The following is a 20904-nucleotide window of genomic DNA, read 5'->3' as shown; positions in this document are numbered from 1 at the left end:
TGGGTGCTTGAGAGGGACATATCTGTTCTTCATTTCTTGTATTTCGTGGTACTCATTCTGAGCTGTCTCAATCCCATTTTAACTGCGCACGTCCCGAGGATCCCGAGCCTCTGGTAGCCTCTGGGGATCCCGGCCCAGTTCTTTCACTGGATTTTGCTGGATTTTTAATGGTCTTTTTTTTGCTGGAAATCTGAACATGCATAGGGCCTCAATGTCGATTCTCCTTGCTGCATGAATTGGGCCTTCTTTTGTCAAAGCCCATGGTCTTTCCTTACTTTTCATAGAACAAGCTTTCCTGTGAAATTTTGGCCTTCAACAGAATCTATGTACTTTCTTTACTTTTTTTTTGTTTACAGTATGCACATCAATAATTTTTTTTCTTTCCTATTGTAAGAATCTATATGCTTTCTTTGTTTTTTTTTTTTTTTTTTTGGTTTACAGCATGCACATTAATCATTTTTTTTCTTCTATAAGAATCTATGTACTTTTTTTTTTTACAGCATGCACATCAATCATTTTTTCTTTCATTTCGTTTTGTAAGAAACACAAACCAAACTGTGTCAGTCAAAAAAATATTGAAGAATAAAAGACAAAAAAGAATCTCTGAAAGAGATTTAAGCGTGATATGAATAGGTGAATATATTCGATGCAGATAATAAGAATCAGATGAGATGAAGAGTTGAGGTAATTGGTTGATTGAATCTTTGTTTGTTTGTTTGTTTGTTTGTTTTTTTTTTTTTTTTTTTTTTGTTTTGTTTACTTTCTTTGTTTTTTTTTTTTTTGTTTTGTTTTGTTTACTTTCTTTGTTTTTTTTTTTTTTTTTTTTGTTTACAGCGTGCACATCAATCATTTTTTTTTTCGTATTGTAAGAATCTATGTATTTTCTTTGCTTTTTTTGGTTTAGAGTGTGCACATCAATTATTTTTTTCTTTCATATTGTAAGAATCTATGTACTTTCTTTACTTTTTTTGATTTACAATGTGCTCATCAACCATTTTTTTCTTTCCTATTGTAAGAATATATATACTTTCTTTGTTTTTTTTTTTTTTGTTTACAACGTACACATCAATCATTTTTTTCTTCTATAAGAATCTATGTACTTTTTTTTTATTTTATTATTTACAGCGTGCACATCAATCATTTTTTATTTCTATTTCATATTGTAAGAATCTATGTACTTTTTTTAGAATAAGAATCAATGTACTCATTGTACTTGAATCTATCCTTATTTGTTTCATAGGATACTTTTATAATACGAAAAGAAAGAACATGACATACACACAAACCAAACTGTTTTGGTCAAAAAAATACTACAGAATAAGAATATGCATACTTTTTTTTTTTTTGGTATTCAGACATCTCTCTCTCTCTCTCTCTCTCTCTCTGACAATGTCATTGCCACAAACCAATTGCAACATTTTTTTTCCTCCTATTTCGGCAATGCCATTGCCACAAATCAATTGCCACTTTTTTATAATTTTTTTTTCCTTCTATTTCGGAATGCCATTGCCACAAACCAAAATTCATTACCACAATTTTTTTTTCCCTCTATTTCGGCAATGCCATCGCCACAAACCAATTGCAACAATTTTTGTTTTCACAATTTTTTCCCCCTTTATTTTGGCAATGCCATCGCCACAAAGCAATTGTTACAATTTTTTTTCCTCCTATTTCGGCAATGCCATTGCCACAAATTTATTCCCACAAAAATTTTTTCCCTCTCTATTTTGGCAATGCCATTGCCACAAACCAATTGCAACAGTTTTTTTTCCTCCTGTTTTGGCAATGCCATTGCCACAAATTCATTCCATAATTTTTCTACCCTCTATTTCACCAATGCCGTTGCCACAAACCGATTATAACAATTTTTTTCCCTCCTATTTCGGTAATGTCATTGCCACAAATCTATTCCACATTTTTTTTAGAAATGATATGTGCACAAATTTTTACAACAAATCTTAAGTGGCAGGTTGTTATTGGTTGTTATTGTTGGATTAAAAAAGTAATCTCAGTGTTAAATTTATATTTGAACTAATAATAATTAATCATCTGTAATTTATTGTGAAAATGTTGTAAAATATTGTGGGTGTAGCACATTTTTTTTTTTTTAATTCCTCCCCAGATTTTGACAACTACTAATTTTTTCCCTTCCATTTTTGGCAACGACATTGCCACAATTGTCACAAATTTGTTTCCCTCCTATTTCGGCAATGCCATTGCCACAAACCAATTGCAACAATTTTTTTTCCCTCCTATTTCGGCAATGCCATTGCCATAAATCCATTCCACATTTTTTTTTTGAGAAATGATATGTGCACACAATTTCTACAATATTTTTACAACAAATCCTAAGTGGCAGATTGTTACTGATTGTTATTGTTGGGTTAAAAAAGTAATCTCAGTGTTAAATTCAAATTTGAACTAATAATAACTAATCACTTGTGATTTATTGTGTAAATGTTGTAAAAATATTGTGGACGTAGCACTTTTTTTTTTTTTTTTTTAATTCCTCCCCATATTTTAGCAACCACTATTTTTTTTCCCTCCCATTTTCGGCAATGACATTGCCACAAATTTTTTCCCCCTTATTTCAGCAATACCATTGCTATAAACCAATTGCAACAATTTTTTTTCCTCCTATTTCGGCAATGCCATTGCCACAAATCTATTCCACATTTTTTTTTTTTGAGAAATGATATGTGCACACAATTTTTACAATATATTTACAACAAAACGTAAGTGGCAGGTTGTTACTGGTTGTTATTGTTGGATTAAAAAAGTAATCTCAGTGTTAAATCCAAATTTGAACTAATAATAACTAATCGCCTATGATTTGTTGTAAAAATACTGTGGACGTAACACTTTTTTTTTTTTTTTAATTCCTCCCCAGATTTTGGCAAACACTATTTTTTTCCCCTTCCATTTTCGGCAATGGCATTGCCACAATTGCCACAATTTTTTCCCCCCTATTTCGGCAATGACATTGCCACAATTGGTTTCCTTTGGGCACCTGCGCACTAGCACACTTCGAGTACTTCACACCCACTCGGTCAGTGTGTTTGGGGTAGCAGGAATTTCGGTAATGCCATTGCTGAAATTCAAAATTTTCTCTCTCCCACTTTTTCTCTTTCTCTCTCATACTTTTGTTAGAATTTTGGCAACACCGTTGCCGAAATTCACTATTTGTCCTCAATTCCCTAAATAACTTGAAACAGTGCCCATAACGCAAATAAACTCGAGATTCAGCAATATTTAGCCAAAAAACTCTGATTTAGGGGTACTATCTTTTTTATGGTAAAAACTTTATAAAAGGTTTACTTTTAAACACAAATCAAAATTTATTTAAGAATTATGGTGACAATTTAATCATTAAATTACTTATGTAGCACCATTTACATAAGCTTTCATAATAAATTTAGTAGGACATTTAATATTTTCTATGGTGAAATTTGTCTCTTTAAAAACCGAAATTAACTTCTTTTTAAAGGACAAAATGGGGATATACCTCTTATGGCAAAGTTCCAGCAAAATGCGCCCCTATTTTGAAACTCAATTTTATCAAAATCGTGTTTTAGTGTGGAACTCGAGTTCCTTGAAAATTTTCAAGTGGAACTTGAGTTTCACAATTTTTTTTTTTAAAGTTTAATTTGGCTATAACTCGATTTTCTAAAAATCGAGTTTTACATTGAAACTCGATTTTTAGAAAATCGAGTTTCAAAACAGGGGCTCTAAATAGTTTCAGAAAGGCAGTGACAGAGCCAGGATTTTAGGTTAGGGGGGAGGGGGAAGATCAAAAGAGAGTAAAATTAATTCGAAAAAATATTAATTGATATTAATAAAAAAAAATAAATAAACAACTATATGCAAATGTAATTGTCATATACAATTAAAATTTGAGTTTGTAAAAAAAACTTGGGTTTGAGACTGGAAAATGCTGGTGAGGAAAGAAAAAATTGCTATAAGTAACAGAGGTGCTATAAGTAGTTCTAGACCATAAATTATTTCACAATTTTTTTGCCAAAACTTTGATATGACAGACTGTGAGTGATTAACAAATACTAACACATAAACTCACAATTTTTTTTCCCAACAATTACACTCTGTCACGCAACAATTGTGATAAAAAGTTGAGAAAAAAATTTGTGATTCTCAATTTTTTTGAGGTGCTATAATGACAAGTGAGTGGGAGTAGGGTTTTTTTTTTTTTTTTCCATAATTCTGTTCAACAAAATAGTGGTGGAGAAGTAGGCTGTACAAGTGGTTTTATTTTATTATAATATTATTATAAGGTGGGATCCATTACTTTTTTAAAAAGAATTGTAGTGGCCCCAACGTGAAATTGTTTTCCTACAGTGAATTAATACATAGTACAAGTACATTATTTATGTAAAAAAGTTGATTTTGTCTTTGTGTATGCAAATAAGACCTTGTACTACATATTACTTGAGAATTTTTGCCCCTCCACCCCTGGGAAAGGGGTTATTTTGTTGAAACTTTTCGTCGAAAGGAGTATATTTTCATTTTGACCACTTTTTAAATGGTGAAGGTTTTCGAAGTACAATCACAAGATGTTACATGAAAAAGTCACATGTCGTGATAATTTTGAACCTCAAGCCAGAATCACGAAGAAAACTATACCATAAATAAGAAAAATGAAAGGTAATTAACAAGAAACGGTATGAACAAACACTTCGCCCAAATCAAGAAATGTGCACATTTCCAATAAACTTTTGGAGAAAGACTTAGGCATGTTAGAAAGTCTCCCACTAACAAACTGCGAATGGCTCATCCAGTGCTTCTCATTTGTTAACAAGCATTCATGGATCGAGACTCCCTTATGGTCAAAGCATAGTGCAACATTTTTGGATTTAATAATTGGAATAAAAGAGGGGATAATCCCTTCCTTCCTTCGTGAAAAATGCATGACTCACAATTTTTATTTTTTTTATTTTTTTTTATAAACAGCTAATGTGGTGAGTAGTTATTTGTAAGTAAAAAAGTAATATTAGTAGTAGATATAAATAAAAACCAATAAAAATTTGTCACAACAACAATTGGTAAAAGAATAATGCTATAGACATAAACTATTTTACAAATTTTTTTATAAACTAATAATGTGGTAAGTAATTATTAGTAAGTGAAAAGATAATGTTAATGATGAGCTCAGATGAAAACTAATAAAAATTTGTTATATTAATAAAATAATTTATGACTGTAATAATATTCTTCCTAAAAATCTTATAAAATAATTTGTGTATATAACATTAGTCTTCACTACTTAACTTTACTTACAAAGTACAAACATTTATTCCTTTTCTTTCTTAAAAAGAAAGAACTTTTCCCTGAAGGGAAAGATCTTTAATGCCATTGCGTAATACCCAATATACCCATTAACTAGGTGGTCCATTAGCCCTATCCCTTAAAATACCAGTCGGATAGAAACTTCCCATTTGTTGCCCATATTGGTCAATGGCCCACTAACCTCTGGTTTCCACATTGCCATCTGTTATAGCATTATCCTTGTGATATCTTAAACCTCGAAGCTGGGTGTAATCTTTGGCAAGAACATCAGCAAAATTTACAGCAACAAACCTTTACCACCTTATAAACCTCAGAAAAGCCAGCCCTCAAACCAACCAGCTTGCCCTTCCATTAGAGCTTAACATAGCAAAATCCTCATATCCTTTTATGAACTGATTGAAAAAAAATCCCAAATTCGAGTGGCTATATGGGAGACAAAAAGTCCTCTCACAGATATCCAGAACAACAATATGCTAATGTGGCTGTATCTATTCCTTCCTACACCAAAATACTCATAGTAATTGACTTCATCAATCCAGAAACTTTCCAATGGAACTGAGGTATCTCCATTTTTGACCCCCAAATTGCTGTGAAAATTTTAAATATCCACCTCTTCCCGACACAGCAATTAGACAAGGCAAGTAGGATAGACAATAACAATGGCATTCTCACAGTTAAATCTACTTACCTCTGTTGGAATTATTGCACAAATAATTTACTTTTGTGATTTTGTGAACAAGATTAATAATCAATATATGCATAAATCTATGTGTGAATGTATAAGAGAAAAAAAAGTAAAACTTATAGACCAAAAGAATGCAGAATAGTTGATACAAAACCGATCAAGGCTAGTGTTTGACACTGCCCTTAAAATAGATTTCGCCCCTCACACTGTTTATTTAGTGATGCTTTGAGTTTTTCAGACGTCTATCTCTCAAGATACAATGATCAACAACTTGCAAAAGAAGCGTTACAATCTCCGTGCACAATGAATAGAATTGTCTTTTTCTTTTAAAAAAAAAAAAAAAAAGCTTAATAGACAAACATTGAAATAAGCCCAACCTACTTGGGCCGACACTTACAGAATCAATTTCTCATTCACACCTTAAAGACTTGGGAAAGTGTCCACGAAGATAATAAACCATTTTTCCAACAATCTCATAGGACCAATCACTGAGATTTAGCTCCTCTGGTCCTAAAAATTAAAGGATTGAAACACACTCTAGAAGGAAAACAAATCAATACTTTCCCAAAAAAAAAAAAAATCAATAAAGCCACTTTGGCAACTCAAAAGTCTCGAATACAATCCATAGACCAATCCTGCTTTCTCTACCATACACGAGGAAACAAGTTTTCATCTTTTCACCCAATGTTTTCTGGTTCAAACAGTGTGGCAATCCTCCCCAGGGCCAATCCATATAGATTGGCTTCGACTTACAAACTTGGCATAATAGGCTAGCTTCATCCTCAACCCTGGTAAAAATCTAAAATCTCTACCTTTAGGAGACATACTCTTTTACTCTGCTTTCTGCTCTTATATGCTACCAAATTTGGCTCCATAGGCACTAGTTGCACAACAGCACAAGAGTCACTCTTTCATGCCACCACTACATCCCCTTCCCTCCGGCCTTCAATGCTTGCTCGTGAGATTAATAGAATTTTCTTATTTCACCAACATGCATGCATGGGAAGCGTCACATCTTCACTACATTCTCCCCCTCACCTCCAGTTTTAACCTATCCTCCACATTGTTGCCACATTATCAACTTCGATGTAGCTGTGAGGCCTAACAATGTCTACCTTGATGTTTTCAGTCAATATCATTTGGGTAAGATCACATATGCTTGAAGTGATGTTGATGTTCATGGTGACTTTTTGGGCTGACGCTAAGGTAGGACTTTTTGCCATTATTAGTGTTTTTTTCCCATGGGTTTAGGCATGTTATTTTTGAAGGAAATTCTTTAATGTTGTACACGCCATCCTAAATCGTTATGTAGTGGATTGAAAAAGAGAGATCCAAACTAGTTTGAAGCTCAACTTTGTCCATAAAAATAAGTTCATCCAAGGGATGATTTATTTATTTAATTTTGGCTCAAATTCAAATCACATTTTCTAAGTTAAGTTGAAATTCATTTAAGTTCTTTAACTTTACTTTTGTTTAATTGAGTTTTTTAAATTTCATATTAATTCAATTTAGATCTTCTATTTAATTTTGTTAAAAAATTGCTATTAAGTATGCAATTAACTAATAAAAAAATACATTTAAAAAAACAAAAAAAAATATTTTTTTGAAAAAATTAAAATAAAATTTCTCACAAGAAAAGAATCTATAAAATTAATAAAAACAAAAAACATAATTTTTTAAATTTTATTAACAGCAAAATTTTAATGGAATTAGACAGAAAGCTTGGATTCAATAAATTTGAAATTTAGATAACTTAATTAAATGAAAATAAAGTTAGAGGTTTAAATTTTACTCAAACTTAAAGGATGCAATTTATATTTTAGAATTTATTTTATTATTATTATTTTAGTCAAGGCTTAAATTTTTAAATGGAAAGTCCTGAAAGAGAACATGTTACAACTTACAAGAAGTTGTGACAATTCTATTGGGCTGAAAATAATATAGCGTTCAATATCTGATGGGCTTAAACTTTAAAAGGGGTTTTAGCCTTTTAAAGTGGGTTGTTCTAAGTGTAACTTCGTTCCCACATCACACGTATCCTTCACACATTTGACATTTCACATCCGCTAAGTTAACGTCCAATCCGAAGTGAGCGAAGCCGAATAACCCGTGCAACCGTAAAAGCAAGGGCCACGCTCGCAATGTCTCCACTGTCCAACGTCTATCTCTGCACTTACAATTCTCTCCACGCCATCGGCTGGTAATCACTATTTCTTTCCAAAATTACCAAAAATTGTACTATCTCCATCTCTATCTCTATCTCTTCTATTTATCTCTCTGAGTTCATTCATGCATTATAAATTGTCAATAACACTTATTTCTAATATTTATTTATTATTACTATTTTTGTTTATGTCAGGGCAATTGCTCTCTCTAGAATTTTGAGCAGCTTTGTAACCACCAAGTCCGTGAATGGAGCTTACGCTTCTGCTGGAGAACTAATCTGTCAGTTTTTTCTTGGTCTCAGCTCAGCTTGCTTTCTTAATTATTGTTGAATTTGCAGGAAAACTAGGAAAAAGAAAAAAGAAAAAGAAGAGAATCTCATCAATCTTGTGTTTTTTAAATTTCAAACTATTTAATTATATTACTTGGTGAAGAAGCTTAGGCTCAAAGAAAATAGTGAATTCTATATTTTTTTTTAAATTTTCTCTCACGTGTGGGTCCAAACTCCCTTTCGTGAGTAGAGCCCAAGTTTTGAAGTTAGGTCATATGCTTTGATACAATGATAAAGTATCACTTGTCACAAAAGTTTAAACTGATAAAAAACGATGAATTCAATTATTTAATTATTATTTTAACATTGTTTATATTATTATTATTATTATTATTATTATTATTATTATCACTGTTTTTGTTTTTGGAGTGAAGGTTTGCTGCAAACAGCTGCATTCTTGGAAGTTGTACATGGGGCCATTGGTAGGTTTCTAAGGTTTTATGTATGTGCCCATCTGATGTGAATATGATTGAATATATAATAATATATGTGATGTGTAATTCTTTGGAATTTAAGGTCTTGTGCCAAGTGGAGTTGTCAATCCTCTAATGCAATGGGGAGGAAGGACTCATTTTCTGTTGGCTGTTGTTCGTCAAATCGATGAGGTTCTCTAAATTGCTTTTGGATTCTCTTAGTTTAAATTTAGTACTATATGATGGAAAATGTTAAGACTAATACCAATTTTACAATCAGAGGCATACAAGCTAATGTGGCAATAAATGTAATTGGTGTCAGTATCACATCAACAACATAATAAATAAGTTCTTTAATTACTTTGTTGCTTTATGTTTGAAAGTTGACATATCAATTTGTAAGACATATGTAGCAAAATTTGCATTAGCCCTAGCGTCACTCCTAAATTATATTAATGTTTAGTTTTTGGATTCAATTCCTATTTGTGATGTACAAGCTTCGAGGTGAAGCTGTTACTTAATAAAAGAGTGGTCGAAGAAAGGAAGGGCAAACAGATGATGTGGAAGTCTCTTAGGGCCTATCGTTTGTGCAGTGTGGGGGTTAAAGATTTTGAGTTCATATATGTTATGCTGTATTTTTGTGATGCTTAAACCGATCACAATCTTTGGTTCTAACCTTTTTTGCAGGTGCAAGAGTTGCCATCAATTTTCATAACTTTTGTTGCTTGGAGTCTAAGTGAGGTAGGTTGGATTTTATATGGTTCTGGGCTGTCCCTGTGCTTTGGTACTTAATTTCTGTAAAACGTTACTTAAACACCCTTCCAACATGATCCGGCAGTATTGCATTGCATTGATTGGAAGATAAGAAGTTTGAAAGAACATTCTGTCAAGGTGTTAAGATGAGTTTTTTAAACTAATCCTTTGTTTGGTCATGGGTTTGGCTGAAACAAATGATAGGAAAATGCTTGGTGAAAAATCATGCCAGAATGTTATTTGCAATTCCAAACTTAATTAGTTAATGATTGCCGACAAGAGGTGCATTGTCTACTAACGGGCTACAAATAATATTATTAATACTTGATTTAGCTGATGATGACTAGATTAGTTCAAATTTATCTGTTCTGTATCTTTTTCTAGAGAGCTTCCAAAAAAATTCTTTTTGCAGAGAAACATAAAGTAAAAGTTATTGAATTTCTAGTAATTCTATTTTTGAGAATCAAATTTCTAGTAATTTGAAAAGCTATAGTTGATTGCATTAATGGACCTGTAATACAAGGTAAGGAGATCATAAGAGTAGTCCCAAAGACATTGTTTTTACTTGCCTCTTTTAAATGGAACTCTCAAGGGTTGGACTTAGGCTTCAAAAGCTGACAATTTATTTGCTTACCTTATAAAAAAGCTTATTTAAGTTTACATTGCAACCAAACATATGTCATGTATGATCTTCAATCATTTGAGATATATGCTTGAGTGTGGGATGGTAGTCCACAATAAATTATTTAGTCTTGTGAGATAATACAAATTCGTTTCAATTGTCTTGGCTGGGGGTGACCAAAATATGTTTTTATTTCTATCTTTAATTTTATAAGAGAATTTGTTGTGGGATTGCTTTTGTAGGCCACATAGTTGTTCACAGAACAGTTAACCATGGCAAAAAAGAGAGAAAAAAAAATCACAGAATTATTACTATACTGTTTCTGTATAGGGCTGGATTTTCCTAAAAAAGCTTCTGACATTACCTTTGGGAACCATGAGCATCATATTTGTATCCTTTTGTGAAAAAAGTATGTGCATTGGACTACAGTTTTTTTCTGAATGCTTTAAAATAACTGGACTTGGGTACTGACAGCATAAGCATTTCCATTACAGTTAGTAAAGAAAATTAAAACTAATAATCTTATAGCCATTCACTCATTCTTTAAAAATTCTCTCTCTCTCTCTCTCTCTCTCTCTGTGTGTTAAGTTAACGAGAAGGATAGAAAGCAAAAAATGGTCACAATCTCTCATCATTGATTTCTCTCTTACTACCTAGTCACTCTTTTTTTTTGGGAGGTGTTCTTTTCTCCTTTTTCATTACAAGTTATTGATGTGTTATCCATCCAATTTGATATATCGTGTCCTACTTTTCTCAGTGTGTTCCTGCTCCTGCTTACCAAATTTCATGGCATATATAAAATATGACATGGTGATGATCCTGGATGCAGGTAATTAGGTATTCACATTACACTTTGAGCTGCATGGGAAGTTGTCCATATTGGATTAATTACCTCAGGTTAATTTTTTTTTTTGTTCCCTAAGAATTTGTATATACACCACTAGTGATACACTATATAAGCAGAAGCTGAATTTTTTAAATAAAATTATACTTTTGCTTTTCACTAGGTACACTGCATTCATTGTGCTGTATCCTATAGGAATGGCTCCTGGTGAAAGTAAGCAGCTTCCATTAATTACTTTGATATTTAACAATATTATTTTGATCCACTCCCCATTCCCTGTCTCTCATTTTACTATCGACTCTTTTTTCAGTATAATTTGTTTAACTGTTGGTTATTGCCATGTAGTGTGGCTTATGTACCAAGCACTTCCCTTCATAAAGAAGAGGCATCTCCATGAACATCTATTTAATGGTCTTCCCTTCAGCTATTATAATTCTCTCATGGTATGTTGATATTTAAGAAGATTTTATGGGGAAACCTCTAGTGTTTCTAAGAAAGTTGAGGCGTCCATTATTTCTTTGCACTCTTCCATTCCTTTGAGGTTTGTACTATGAATAGCTTGTAAAATTAACATAACTGGAGGCACATCTGATTTTGTAGATTTTAACCTTTTGACTTGAAATGAAGATGGTAACTTGATAGGTTATTTGGCATACCTGCCGGAGCTTGATAGGTTATTTGGCATACCTGCCTGCTCCGGCAGGTACAGGGTATGAATTTATGCAATAAAATTTAGGTTGGGATTTGGGAACTTCAATCTAAAGCGCAGTCCAATTATGTATCTTTGAGTTACAGTATTGTGTAATCGAACTATTGTTGGGCTAAGCTACCTTGCTTTCTTCTACTTGGGTAAATTCGAAAATATTTGGCCTTTATTTTGTCCAGAACGGGGTGGGAAGTTCAAATCTGTGTAATGTTATGTTTACTTTGGGACTGCTCTGTCTCAAACCAGCTCCATTGCCGTCCCTATAAATTTAATGCTAAACTTGGGTTACTTGTATACAAGAATGATCTTTTGGGCATGGCAGTTTCTTAGGAGAAAAGTCTGGAAGTTTAAAACCATAGTAGGATGTCCAGTTTTTCACCACAATGATTACTCTATGGATGCCAGTTCTTTATAGGCACATATACCATAATATTCCTGGTCATCCAATGAGGTAGTTTGGTGGACATTTTCGGTTCTCTCTTTAATTTTCTCCTTTTTCTGTTTCCCTTTCCTGTGGTGTTCAGTAAAAATGGTTCTGGTGTTCACTTTATTAAATGAAAAATGAATCAGATGCAGTATATAGGCTGTATCGCAAATAGAGACTGGCGTTTTTCTTCTTGCCATAGTATAACAATTTTTTGACTTCTTTCAATCTTTATCTTTACAAGTTTGTTGTTAACATTTGCTTGAATTTTCTGTATCAGGTTCTTCTTCTGGGCTACCCTTTTCTGTGGTTAAAGCTTTACCTGCATATGTTTAAGCAACGGCGGTCAAAACTGGGAAAACAACATGAGAAGAAGAAATTGTGAAGTTTAGACCTCTTTCAGATACAGATGCTTGTTAATTGTCACTTACTGGTACTTCTGGAATTTTAAGTCCTTGGCTATAGGCTTCTTCGATATTCTTCCAATTATTTTCTTGATACACTTATGCAGTTCCATGATCCATCAATGTGACCAAAGTTAGATGCTCACTACCCTTACTTTTACCATGTTGCAATTGTTTACATGATGATATATGGAGTGAAATTATGTGCAAACTTTAGAAATTTTATATGTTTAGGAAGATAAGTATTCTAGAGTCATATGCTGCCATGTTTGTGTTTCATTGTAATGGAGTGTAGAACAGCAACTTGTTACTGTTATTACTGTTAACGTTACTGTTGCACAAGCTGAAGCCAGAGCAGAACCATAGTCTAGTAGCTGGATTATTCTAGAATAAAAAAATTTATTACTATTAATTGTGATAACGGGTCTCTCCCCCTCCCCCCCCTCCCAAAAAAAAAAAAGGGATAATTACAGTAAACCCACCTGTGGTAAGGTCCGTTTTCACTTTGCCTACCCGTGGTTCAAAACTTATCACTTTGCCCACCTGAGGTACCTTCCGTTAGGGATCTGTTACCCACCTCTCCGTTTGCAGTTAGAAAAACACATTTTTAAAGAAAAACAAACATAACAAAGATCAAAAAGTTAGGGCTTTTTATTTCTTAAGAACTTCTATAAGAACAAATTGGAGGAAAAAACAACAAACCCAGATTCAGTCCAAAGAAAAAAAAATTCAAACCCAAATTAATTGAGAGTGTATGGACCGTTTTCTAAGAACAAATTGGAGGAAAAAACAACAAACCCAGATTCAGTCCAAAGAAAAAAAAATTCAAACCTAGATTAATTGAGAGTGTATGGACCGCTTTCAAGTGCGCGATCGAAATGGCTATGGACTTTGTGTTTTCCTTTGCCGCTTTGATCGACTAAGGTTAATTCGAACAAGGCTCGGACGTCGGTGCCTTCGCTGGCGAGCGCGATGAAGAACGAAACGTAGGCAGAATTGTCCTCGGGGTTTTTCCCGTCGGGATAGAAATATATTGCCCACTGATATCCTCTGACGGTGAAGTTGTCGCTCGCGATGTGCTTCCCTACTCCCATGCCTTTCGCCAACGAGTAGCCTTGGATCACGAACTTGTGCGAACCGTTCACCGTCTCTGTTAGCGACCACGACTGGCTCGATGGACTCAAGATTAATTGAAATTCCCTTAAACATTCCCCAACCCATAACAAACACAAACCCAACTTCTCCTTCACTCTCTCTACACCCATAGAGTCACTACCCAACAAACCCTTCTTATCTTCTGTCTCGTTGAAATCGTTGAAGCCCATACCCATGTTCTTGGGGCGCAGTTTGGGCTCGATCGGAGTGACAATCCCTTGTGCATTCTTCCCACGGCCACTGCCTTTGTACCCCATTTTTTGCAATAGTTTCATACCAATCCCTTTGGTTTTGAGTGTCAGTTCTTGTGGGTCTGTGTTTGTGTTGCTAGGTGTGGTGGGTCTGGGTTTTGAAGCCGTGTATGATTTTTGTGAATGACTGAAAGTGTCTGAAAGGATTTTTGTGAAATTAGAGTAGAGCACTTTTTCAAGTGTAGGATTTTTGTAAATGTTTTTTAGGATTTGTGCCAATATGAAACCTAGGATTCTTGTTTTTGGATCTGTATGTTTGCTTCTTTTTTCTTTTCTTTTTTTTTTTTGTATTTATTTAATTTTAAATTTAAATTTGAACAAACCCAGAAGTTTGAGCTGATTGTTGAATCAAAAAGTGTGAAATTGGACTAATATCATTTGCTTACTTGAAATGTTTCAGAATTTATAAACCCTTTTGTGAATTCTTTTTTGGGTTCTGTAATTGCTTCCTAATCCACGTTTCAATGAGTTTTCCAAGTGTGGAGCATGTAATTGGATTGCTAGGAACTGTTTGATGAAGTCTTTATTGAAGGAATTGTCCTATACTCCCACCTTTGCGTCATCCTCCAGATTAAAAATGATTTCATTGAGCATTTGATCTGAGCTATTCCTGTGTTTTGTTCTTATAGAAGTTCTTAAGAAATAAAAAGCCTTAACTTTTTGATCTTTGTTATGTTTGTTTTTCTCTAAAAATGTGTTTTTCTAACTGCAAACGGAGAGGTGGGTAACAGATCTCTAACGGAAGGTACCTCAGGTGGGCAAAGTGATAAGTTTTGAACCACGGGTAGGCAAAGTGAAAACGGGTCTTACTACAGGTGGGTTTACTGTAATTATCCCAAAAAAAAAAAAGGCACGCAGCTTTGTAAGTGGTCCTCTGTAACTTAAAAAGATGAAGTCCATTTGTCGCCTTTTTCCCCTAGCTGGGTTAAACCTCAGTCTAGAGCAATTTCACTCTTCATCATACATGTTATAAGGTATAAAAATATATATGCAGGTGTTTTTGAAAGGGAATGCCAAGCAGCTGGTACATGATACATTCTTCATCTTATTCTTACTAAATACTGGTATACGTATATGTCCAGTGGTACTTTTTTTATGTGTTTTGCTGCCTTTCCTTTCAACAAGACTGCCTCCATCTACAACCTTTTTTCTTTTCCCCATTTTTTCCAAGCCCTTTCGCACAATTCACATGTTTAGAGTTTGCACCTTCGTGTCTTCTTTTTGCTGCTGGCAACAATCCTTTTTGTTATACTTCACTCAGTCTCAGAAAATTATGATGCCTGCACTTTTCTGGTCATATGATATGTATGCGTGTTTACAATCCTTATTCTAATCACCGTGCTGTGTATCGTAATGTCTAATTCACTAAGTGACTAAGTTCCATTCCCTTTCATGGTTCATATTATATATTACAATTCTGAAAGCGTATTCATTGTCACATCATTTAAAATTTTAAATAATATAATAGCATATATAGTTAGATATATATAAAAAAAGAAAAAAGAATTGAATTGTGGAATTGATTATCTTCATTCCACTTGAAATGAAGGGGAAGTGTCTCAGTCTCAGATTCCCTCAGCATGTTTCTTTTGTATTATCGTTGAACTTGATACAGGACAACTGGCATTGAGTCTAGGTTGCTCGTGGCTAGAAGAAGCCTAACCAATGGGCTGGACTGTTGTGGGGTAGTTAGTGCCAGCCAAAATATTTACATATAGGATATTATAAAACTTGTTCTTATTTAAATCTTTTGTGGGGGCAGAATTGTACCTTAGGATTTAGGAATATGCTACTAACATATAGTGTTTTCTATTAGTGATCCAGGCCATGAAACCCACCACCCAGTCTAGTGTAGAAGCTATTCAACTCATGGATGCTTTCTCAATTGTAGCAATAATATTTTACAAACTAGCTGACTCTCTTTTTAATATTTGTTTTTAGGTTTATGTTCTAATCCGAATAAATATAGGACCGAGTTTGATTTGCTCATATAAAGCAAATGTCCCAATGACACGTCTTTTATTTTTATTTTTATTTTTAAATTTTTAAATTTATCTATACTCACGGTTGGTACCCATTTACATCTAAAACAATTTTTAAAATTTAGGCCAAAAAAAGAGAGAGAAAAGAATGGGAAAGATTCTAAGCACAAATGAACATTGCTTTTCAAAACGATTGCTGCAATACAAGACATAGTTCACAGAAATCAACAATTGGCAACAGGAAGATACAAGCAACACCAATACTGAAACCAAAAGAAAACCACCAAACTTTCAACCCATTCCCATAACTTCAACAAAAGAGTGAGAGAGAAAGAGATCTTGTTTTTCAGAAATCTGTAGATGGGAGAGGTTCATGGGTGTTTGGGCTGATGAAGATGAACTCGTAAATGAGGGCGGCGATGGCGGAGCCAATGAGTGGACCAACCCAGTAGACCCAGTGGTTGTCCCATGACCAACTGACCACAGCAGGGCCAAAGGAGACTGCTGGGTTCATGGATGCACCATCAAAGGCACCACCAACTAAGATGTTGGCACCCACAATGAAACCAATTGCAATGGGTGCAATAATTCCAATGTTTCCTTTCTTTGGGTCCACGGCTGTGGCATACACGGTGTACACCAATCCGAAGGTCATCACGATCTCAAACACTACGGCATTCCATACAGTCACATCAGACGATAGAGAGAATGCGGATGTTGTCTACATACATATAAAGAAGATAAAATTAACCATCAATACAAATATACATATATATGTGTGTATAAATTTATATTGAATCATTGATGATTGAAGAGATTACTAAAACAAACAGCATAAAGCAAAATAAATAAATAAATAAATAAAAAGCCCTTAATTGGGCTACGAACACTTAACACCTAGACTGCTAGACAAGCTGAGATTACCTAAAGTCCTATAGCTTCTGAGTCCTATAACTTTTCAAAAATCAGAAAAGAAATATCCCAGATGTTCCTTTATGCATAAACTGTGAATCTCAATTATTTATGCACGTATGAACTTTACATAAGGCTTATGGAAGTTTCACGTAGATCTAAATTCTAAATAAAGAATAATTTAGATATATGATGATTGATGCAGTTCAAAAAGTAAAGAAATTCACACGGTCCAAATGCATTTGTTTCCAAGTGAGAAGATATGTGATGCATTTTGTAATATATTACAGTATTTCGCTTACTGCATATGGATCCCAATGTTAGTGCATTTGATATATGTAATATTTCTCTCACAGTCTGCGGAACCAATGCAATGAGAAAGATGCTAATTAATGTATATGTATAATATGCACTAACATATACATGACCATCAGTCTTGCACTTCACCAGGGTCAAAATTATGTAAAAGTCTACAACCAAGGAAAAAAAAAGTGTTGCTTGTAATTTTGTATAATATGGTACTTTAAAATTACATCGAGTTTCATATATATATATATATATATATATTTATGAATATTTTCTAAAATGTATTGAGTGAAAGTTTTATCTTATTAGTTGTCATATATAGTTTATTTATTTTTTCTTATATACTAGTATGTTGGTTTAAACTTAGATCCGTGAATGGTCTTACCAATCCCCCGGTTGAAAACTTAAGGAGCAAGCAAGCAACGACGGAGCCAAGGAGCTGGGCGATCCAGTACAAAATACCCCTAATGAGTGTGATGTGGCCGCCAAGGAAGGCACCAAATGTAACAGCAGGGTTCACATGACCACCGGAGATGTTTGCACCAATTGCAACTGCCACGAACAGTGCGAAGGCATGAGCTAGGGCTGCAGCTACAAGTCCAGCCGGTGTTGTTGACCCATCATCAGTGAGCTTGTCTGCAAAAAAACCATTCACCAATTAGTTTCTCATTTTATTGGATGAGCAAGAAAGAAAATGAGAAATATATTATAATTCTAAAGGTGGATTTACTTTCACGTTATAAATAAACGTAATATAATGTACACTGTTAGATATAAGGAATGAGGCTAAAGACTTTGTAGCTGAATTGATACCTCCCCATCTATAAAGTGTTTGGGGGTCTAGAAGGAAAATAGTACGAGTTGTGGGATTAGCAACATGTTATAATTAATTCTAAAAAAAGATATAAGGAATAAGATCTTAATTGTGAAATAGACTCGATCTTAATCCTCGAGTAACATAGCCTTAGTCAATTGCACGTGTTACTTCTAAAGATTGTGAAATAAATAAAATGAAAGAAAAGGTTTAGTGTCTTACTGAAAGCCATGCCAGAGCCTTCACCAGCAAAAACAAAAATGAGAACTGAGATGAACTCAGCAAGGGCTGCTTTTAGAGTATCAGCTTGGCCAACCTCGGCAGGGCTACCAATAGCAATTTGAGAAATCGGCATTTTTCTAGTATTTCAATTTAGCTTTCGAGAGCTCTAGAGCTTATTACAAAAGCCAAATTGTACTAGCTTCTTTTTTTTCTTTTTTTTGGTGTCTCTTTTTTTGCTTATTGATCTTTAGCTTACATAGTGAGCAGTTTATATATAGGGTCTCTAAAGAATATGAACGGCCTTATTGAAACCGGAATAGCCAGTTTCTATCCGGTAACAGCTTGTTTTCAACGAGGGGGAAAAAAAAAAGAGAAATAGGACGGGGCCTCCATTTTGTTCCTATCATGCCACGTGGATGGCTGATGTGACTTGTTGGAGGGTGATCACATGGTGAAAGAAATTCTAATCACCGACCAATTGGATGTGAGATGGTGGGTCCATCAATGATTGTTGTGGTTTTATTTTGCAGTTTTGCTTGACCGACCATTGGATTGTTTATGTGGCCGTGATGTGGACCTCCGTAGTTGGTCATGCTGGCTAGCTACAATATCATGCACTTATAGATTATAATCTTCCTTAAAAAAAATTTTAGTTACCTAAATCAACTTTTTATATATATATATATATATAAATACAATCGAATTTTAATTTATCATGTCGCAATATTATGATTGTTTTATCATTAAATTTAATATATAAATAAGTTTTTAGTATATTCGAATCTTAATCCTCTTATTTGATAAAAACAAAATTTACTAGTTTATTTAATTGAAACCTACCAATCAAATTTTTATTTTGTTTAGGGGAGATGATGAGACAGTGATGATATCATGGCTCCAAGGTCCTACGTAATGTTGGTGTTATATACAGAGTTTGTGGGTCCAAACCGTCCAAATAGTAATTAAAAATTAAAATTCATTCGTTTGAAAACTTGTGGAGCTGAGGTAGGTAGGTCATAAATTCGTAGTGGTTCTGGTTCATGTGATTGTAGTTACATGCAATGTTGTTGTTTATGTTTTTTGTTTTTAAGAAATACTGATAATAAATGTTTGGCTATGATATTAGGAACTAAATTTAAGCTACTTAAAAGGTTCATGGAAACTCAAGTTAAAGATTTTTTGCATTTGAATTAACTTTTTACACTGAAAATTTATGTGCATAGTTGTTGCAATTTTTTAAAAAAGAAGTACAAGTGTACCCAAAAAAAAAAAAAAAAAAAATTATATAGTCATATATATATATATATATATATTTAAAAGAAAAATAAAATCATTCATGATTTTTTTTTAACAGTGATCTAAATGGGAAGGGTTTTTTTTTTTAGTATACAAAATGTGCCGCAATGATAATCTCATAATCCGATCAACTATTGGTGCAAGATAATCCCATTCCAAAAAAAAAAAAAAAAAAAAAGGCAAAAAAAGGAATTATTGGTATAAATTATAATTAAGCTAGCTGTTAAGTAGTTGAGCTCATAATTAAAAAATAGGCGAAAGTGTCAAAAGCTTTTTGTGGTTTCGATTCTTCTTTATTATTCTTTTGAGCTTTTTATATATGCCGAATGGAATCTTTGGACTAACTTCTATTAGCACTTATGAATGGAAAAATCAATGATTATATTAAGAAGACTCACCAATTCATTTGGGTTATTGATCATGTGATTGTCACATGATTTTTCGGTCAATACAAGTAAATAAAAGTTAATCTCAAAGATCAATTTGATGGAGATAAAAACCTTAAGGAGTTATATGGAATAATTTAAAATTTTAAACCTCTAGAAATGTTTTTGCCACTAGGCCAAGTCTTAGGGAGTATTTTGCATTTAGGATTAAGGAATAACTTGGTTTGAAACTTTGAAATGAATCTCTTTTGAAGAAAAATATTATGTAGTCTTAAAATACTGTTATATTGTCCTATTTCATATTATATAAATGAATTCAATTAGTGAGATCTACTGATGAAGGAGTACCACTTCACTATATTCAATAATTACTTCTTGTAACATTTTTTTAAGATGAAATGGCTTCAAGCTTGCTTGCATTATTATCATTTTCTTTTGGTTGAGAAAAACATTATTATCAGTCTTCTTTTTGATAAAATTATTATCAGTCTTTGATATACATGCTTTGACAAATTGTCTCATCCTTATCTAGCCACCCCCTCCCAAAAGAAAAAAAGAGTTGAAACTCTTTTATGTCATGTTAGAGTCTTTAACTTTAAATGTCAAAATCATATGATCGTTAGTGTGTGTGAACACACTATGGTACACTCTTCCTTCAACTAAGTAATTATAAGGCAAGAGTGGGAGGCGTCTCTCTCCGATGTGGGATTGAGCAAAACCTTGAAGATTAGGTCTGCGCCTCGTTCTGCTAATTCCAAAGAGGACAATACCTGATTGGGGTTTGAGACTAAGTTTCCTCCCATAGTAACTATTAAATATATATATATATATATATATATATAAAATCATCAAACAAATATATTATAAAAAACAATTTAGTGAATTTGAATGACTTAATATTTTGTATGGTTATTACGGTGATTTTTAGTAAATA

The 20904-nt window shown here is 33.4% G+C and overlaps 2 protein-coding genes across 2 annotated transcripts; one reads left to right on the top strand and one right to left on the bottom strand.

Moving 5' to 3' along the window:
- Nucleotides 1-7989: 7989 nt before the first annotated feature.
- LOC111994437 (uncharacterized) lies at nt 7990-12866 on the top strand. The gene is made up of 9 exons (XM_024026316.2): nt 7990-8186; nt 8346-8431; nt 8855-8902; nt 8997-9085; nt 9581-9634; nt 11098-11165; nt 11276-11325; nt 11458-11555; nt 12523-12866. Exons 1-9 carry the CDS (start codon nt 8128-8130, stop codon nt 12625-12627), a joined length of 657 nt encoding a protein of 218 aa, XP_023882084.2. The 5' UTR covers nt 7990-8127; the 3' UTR covers nt 12628-12866.
- A 3324-nt stretch (nt 12867-16190) lies between these two features.
- Nucleotides 16191-18562, bottom strand: LOC111994436 (aquaporin TIP1-2). The gene is made up of 3 exons (XM_024026314.2): nt 18289-18562; nt 17638-17888; nt 16191-16755 (listed from the first exon to the last, which is right to left on the bottom strand). The coding sequence occupies exons 1-3, from the start codon at nt 18419-18421 to the stop codon at nt 16381-16383; spliced, it is 759 nt and encodes a 252-aa protein (XP_023882082.1). The 5' UTR covers nt 18422-18562; the 3' UTR covers nt 16191-16380.
- Between the last annotated feature and the right edge of the window lie 2342 nt (nt 18563-20904).

The sequence above is a fragment of the Quercus suber genome, unplaced genomic scaffold (genome assembly GCF_002906115.3).
Source record: "Quercus suber isolate HL8 unplaced genomic scaffold, Cork oak 2.0 scaffold_74, whole genome shotgun sequence".
NCBI lineage: Eukaryota > Viridiplantae > Streptophyta > Magnoliopsida > Fagales > Fagaceae > Quercus > Quercus suber.
The sequence above is the reverse complement of the archived record's forward strand: the minus strand, read 5'-3'. Positions and strand labels throughout refer to the sequence as shown.